The 5864-nt window shown below is 38.1% G+C and overlaps 1 protein-coding gene across 1 annotated transcript in view; it reads right to left on the minus strand.

The window, feature by feature from the left end:
• Positions 1-5676, minus strand: part of BPHL (biphenyl hydrolase like) — a 19505-nt gene extending 13829 nt beyond the window's left edge. The window contains exons 1-3 of the mRNA XM_017738596.1: positions 5525-5676; positions 2882-2985; positions 174-340 (exon numbers count right to left, since the gene is read on the minus strand). Coding sequence (XP_017594085.1) covers positions 174-340; positions 2882-2888 — 174 coding nt within the window. The 5' untranslated portion in view covers positions 2889-2985; positions 5525-5676. The remainder of the gene's footprint in view (positions 1-173; positions 341-2881; positions 2986-5524) is intronic.
• Between the last annotated feature and the right edge of the window lie 188 nt (positions 5677-5864).

Consider the following 5864-nt stretch of genomic DNA (forward strand, 5'->3'; position numbering starts at 1 on the left):
TCTGGAACGGTGTGTATATGCTCACTTTTAAGCCTTCATTTGTATGGTCTTTCCATAATCTGCTGTCTGCTGGAAACAACCTTTGTCCTTCTCAAAATTTAAGGAAAACAGCTTTAAAAAAAAAAAATAAATAAAAGGAAGAATAAAAGAATAAAATCTCATAATAGATTTACCTGCATAAGATCCACAGCATCTTTTGCATCCCTCTCAAAGAAATCTGGAGGAAAGTCTCGAGATGGAGGAATGGACTTTCCATATCCCCGAGGATCCCAAGCAACAACTGTGAAAAGTTGCTTATTCATAGACTTAAGCTGCGGCCCAAAATCAGTTTGACCACTCCCTGAAACATTATAATTTTTCAATTTTATTAACCACCATAATGCATACATAGTATACATACTCTAAAGGGAAACTGGGGAAAACTTGTAACTTTATTCCAAATAAGAGATTATACAGCGAGTGAAGTACTCTTTAATTGTAACTATCCACTGCAACTCTTAGACAGGAAGTATCACAACTAAAATCTTTAGAAGCATCTGCAGTATGTTCAGAGCAAACCATTTCTGGTAGGTATGAAAGGTTATCAAGAACAGTGCTCTCACATGTGCTTAAATACATTATCTTAAACTGAGTAGGGATTTATCTTTAACAGATTTAAAGCAGTAGTATGGTCATTGCTGTTTACCTGGACATCACAGGTGAAACTGAAAGGGCAGGAATATTCTGCTAGAAATTTGTAAGTGAAAAGCACCATGTCAGACGGTTGTTATTTGATAAAGCACCTCTATGAGAATATTGGTGCTCAAAGCTGACCTTTAAATACTTTGTTTGCTGAGGGGACGGTGGTGACACAGAAGCGTAAAATTGTATATTTTGATTTTTCTAATATGTAAAAATAAGCCAAATACAGCCAATTTTTCTGAAGCAGAACCATTTATTCTATTAATGACTCAGACCTTCAAAGGATTTAAAAATGAAGTACTCCCATCTATTGCACTAAGCTGTCTACGAATGAAGGTAATCTAGCAGGAAGGTAAGACTGCAGTTTGTCTTGTGTTGTGGTCATGTGGTAACAGTATTAAATGCTATTTAGGTAAAACTCGTTCAAATTTAATGTGCTAAAATATAAAATTGGCTATCCATTGCTATATTAAAAGGGCCATTTAAAGGCATTTAATGTTTTTCTTTCTGTTTACTTGGAGAAATCTGTCCTCAGATACCACAAACAGGTCTAAGTTATACAAGAGGCTGTATACAGCCTTCTGTGATGAACTGATTACATAGTGACATGATCTCTTTCAAAACCAATTAACAGCTCGTCAGAAGCAAAATATCAGGATGTTAGAAAAATGCCAACACAAACTGATTAATCTCATATTCTTACAGAGGCCTTGTGTGACCTCTGCATCGCCATGAGCATGCTTGTTATACTATATTTTTATCACTTAAAAATTACACAAGACTGAGAGCATATATAAATGCTGTGTCCTCTTGGTTTTCTTAGTATTTTTGTAGCTAGAAAGAGATATATCTATTTTGTTTGAATGTAGTCTACAAATAGTCTAGAGACTAATTCTGGTGACCTAAAAGCACTTACCTTGTTGCCACAACAAACTTATTAGTGTGTTAATACTGTAAGTAGCATAAAATAATATTGAAAACTTAGTGTCAGTTTTCTGACAAAGGGAAGAAGGATGCACTGGTCAGAATGTGAAGTTCATTCCCACATGTTGCCCAAAAGCGCTAAACTATAAACTTTATAAGGCTAAAGACACTAAGCCTAAGTTTTACTGTTTGCAATAATGCTAATTGCACAATAGCAATGTACACATAATAACAACAGTAAACAACAACAACAATAATAATATTGTTCACAACTGAAGAAATACATGATTTCTATTTAAAGCGTTTGCACTGGCAACAGGATTGCCAGTTTAAAAAGCTGTTTAAAATCAATAGGTTGAAACATATGACTACTTGAAGGACAACTAGCATTCATTTTTTCCACCCTCCCCTTGAGAATTCTTTGAAAGAAAGAACCACTTCAAGAAGACTTGGAAATGTTGCTGCCAAGAAGAACAAATGTTTCCTGCTCTTCAGTTCCTGACATTTTATCATCTTATCCAGCAATTCTAGTAAGCATTAGTCCAACTCTGAGCCCAGTAACAGTCCTACTGACAGCCTGCCATGAACTGTCGGTAAGTCTGATGGGCCCTTTAGAACTGCAAGAACCCAGAAAAAATAGGCTGTGTTAATTTTAAAAGGTTGTTATCAAAAACAGTGGTTTTGATGGACAGACACCACTTAGCTAGCAGAACCTGTTGTCCATCTCAAAAAGCCACTGAGAATCTTAATGATGTTGCCCTGAATAAACAAAATGTGAAAATACATCTTCAAGCAAAAAAAAAAAGTTTTAACAGTGACTTTTCCACAATAAACTGCAAGGGTTACATTATGTCTATTAATCCAGTTGGAGTCCATCCAGCTTCTAAAAAGGAATGCATAATTCAGTCTGTGTAACAAATACAGCTGACCTGATTTTTCCCCCCTTCTGCTATTTTCCACCTTGTGTAGCTATTTGCCACCTGTCCTGGACGCCACCTTTGCACAGTTAAATCCAAAAGTGGAAGTGACCACTATGTAAGTCCAGACATTGTATAAAAGGTGCCTGGTGAGATAAATGAAATCCTCTAAAAACTGTTAACTGATGGCAACAACTCTGCCTTTTCCCTTCTGTTTTAAGTATAGCAATTTTTTTTTAAATGAAAACGCTCCATAATCAGGTGTTGAATGCATTACAAAATATTTTTATGCATTCTTGCTTGAGACCAGATGGATAAAGAGGTGGTTGCTCTACAAAGACAAGATAAAATCTCCAAACCTAGCATTCCTGGAAGCAGAAGAACTGCATGGCTTCCTTCTCCTGTTTGCTGATAATGCAGGTGGACTCCGTTCACCTGGATTTTGGCAGATGTTACTGAAGTACTAGGGATAGGGGAAGAGGAAAGAAATAGGAAAACATTCAGACAGTTAATTTTCATTACTACATAGTCACTCCAGGAATACAGAATAATTACTTTTCCTAGATATTAATGACAGTAGTGTGAGATTTTAATGGCTTGCTTGCCTTTCATGGGTGCACAGAAGACTAAAAACAGCTTCTCAGGAGCAGAGAAGTATTCAGTTGTGACCACTACGTAGCATTCATACCCAGGCTAAAGGATAGGGGGAAAAAAAATGTCTTGACGGTACAACCAGGAAAACATAAAGGCAGTTTTACATGGCTACAGAAACATTGAAATAAATACATCAGAGAGGAGAAACCTCATTCTGTCACAGCGTAACTTTCGAAATGGCTGGTGTTCACCTTGCTGTTACTAAACTGAGCCTCTTCATCTGCCAGAGAAACCACAATCTATTGTTGCTGTCCCTCATGAACCACAGGGTCTGCAATGAAAACCACTTTGCACTGAGATGAGAGCAGAGAAGAAGAATGTGATAATAATATTTCTGTCAGTGTAATCTCACTAGGAGATAATGCTTAATTGGAAAATACCACATGAGCAATAAATCCACCTACTAGAAAACCACCACAGAAACCAACTGCACAGGCCATCACTTAAACCCCTACACTAATATTCAGTACAAAGCAAGACACATGTAAGCAGATAAGTGACCTGAGAAACAGGTCTAGATACAAACACCTAATGAGAAAGCAGAAGTAGCATAGATTCAAAGTATCTTCTTAACAGTATAAACCATTGCATCTGCTCTCCCAGGCAAATTTGTGCCCTAATGGTTGCAAAACATCTTTTCAACAGCCTAACACATTTTATTTAAAGGTAATATGATAAAAATCTTCCCATTTGGTTACCTATTGATTAACCCTCATTTTTTCTAGACTAAATATTCTTGCCCTATGAATCCAATCACTGTGGATTTCATGTGCATAGAGACATGTTGTTTTCCAGTCTTAGATGTAACAATAATCTCTATTACATGATATGCATTGGGCAATTCATTAAAAATTCAATTTTAATATATAAAGTCTGAACTACTTACAGTATGTATAGAGTTGAAAGTGGTGGATTACAGGTAAAAACAATCCCACTAATTTAAACCCTTTTCATAAGAAAAATGAACAATAGCTTGCAAACGCAGTGTCCCAATACCTAAGTGGAAGTTAAGCCACAGACCCTGTTCAACACAAAGCCATTTTTGATTTTACATAAAATCTTGTGTCTATGTAACCCATGCCACATGCCTGAATAAAAGCTGTGACTGTGCAGAATAGTATCAGCTCCTTATGTGCAGATCCAATTTAAGAACTGGAGTGCAAATGCAAATCTGTGGCAAGAAATTCATTATGCCATTATAACTTCAGTGAGTTCTGCTGAATTGCTATGCTAATATGATCCAAATTATTAGTTTGACTGTAATGCTAAACCTCCTTGAAGTCTGTGTATCACATTTGATGTGGTTTATACACCTCACAACTCAAATTCTGCATGTAGCACTCAGATTGCTGCCTTACCTCCTTTATGAATACTGACTTTCACTTTCTTCTCTTTATAAGGGTTTTTTTTTATTCTTCATATGCCATCTTTTGGTTTGTCATTAATTTCAACAGGTATTTTATTATAGTTCTCACCACAGCATATCAACACATCACTCTCATTGAATTTTAAGAATTTTGTGATTTTTTTCTTTATAAATAATAACTGCCAAAACCACTTTCAGTTCCTAACAAAACAGAAATAATCAACATTTTGTTACCTTTTTAAAAACAAGTTAGAGATGTACAGTTTAATAGACAGTTACATATTCTGCTTTCCTGACTCAGATTTTTTTTCCACATAGTTCTACGTTTTTAGGATTAATTATTAACATCAGGGGCTTGAGAAAATTGCCGAGTTTGCGATGCTTTTCCATTCTTGGATTGTGCCTCGGTGTGAAGTCCACTGAAATCCACGAGTTTTACACAGAGGGTATTTTCAATACTTTTTGGACTAACAACAAATGAGTTGGGTTTTTTATGCACTGAGAAACTGGCAACACCTAAGGCAGACTTGGTCTTCCCAATATCAAATTGCTGTGAGCCTGAAATCACTTCATAGTGCGCTTGTCAGCAAGAATGTTTTTCCATTGGTTGATAGAATTGGAAAATGTGGTAAAGAAAAACAAAACAAAAAACCCACCCTGGTATTTTGAATTAGTAATGTCAAGGTGTATAGCTCTTTGAGGAGCATTGGATACATACTGCCTGTGTTTACCAAGGCAGCACAGATGCAGAGTGGGCAGATCTTGTACTTCACCTCGTACTCTGTAGGAATGCAACTTAATCTGGGAACTACCTCTGTTCCAGCTGTGCTACAATACGACCTAGTCTTTATCTGTGCAGGGGAAAAAAAATTACGGTACTATGTCAGTTTTCCTCAACAGGATCTGCGGAATAAGCAGTGTGATACAGATTAGATACATGTGTTCTCTTTGCGACTTCGGCGACCTCCAGGGAGCCCCTTACCAGCAGCAGGTGGCCAAAGGGGCAGGCGGTCAGCGGCACGTCCTGCCTTGCGGGGACCACCAGAGGGGAGGGTGACAGGCACAGGTGACCAGACGGGGCTGCGGAGCCTTCCTGGTACAGATCCTTGCGGCACAGGAAAAGCAGGAGCAGGCTCCTCGGGATACCGCCTGAGTCCCCACCTTGTCATCCCGCCCTCCCAATCCAGTCCACACCCCCTCTGCTAACACATTGTCCATCCCACCGCCCGTCTGACAAATATCCTCTTCCCCAAGCCGCGGGAGGGGAGGAGGGAGCTGGGGAAAGGAAGAAGGTGGCGGCTGTGGATTTTACCCGTAGCAGG

The sequence above is a fragment of the Corvus brachyrhynchos genome, unplaced genomic scaffold (genome assembly GCF_000691975.1).
Source record: "Corvus brachyrhynchos isolate BGI_N302 unplaced genomic scaffold, ASM69197v1 scaffold237, whole genome shotgun sequence".
Classification (NCBI taxonomy): Eukaryota; Metazoa; Chordata; class Aves; order Passeriformes; family Corvidae; genus Corvus; species Corvus brachyrhynchos.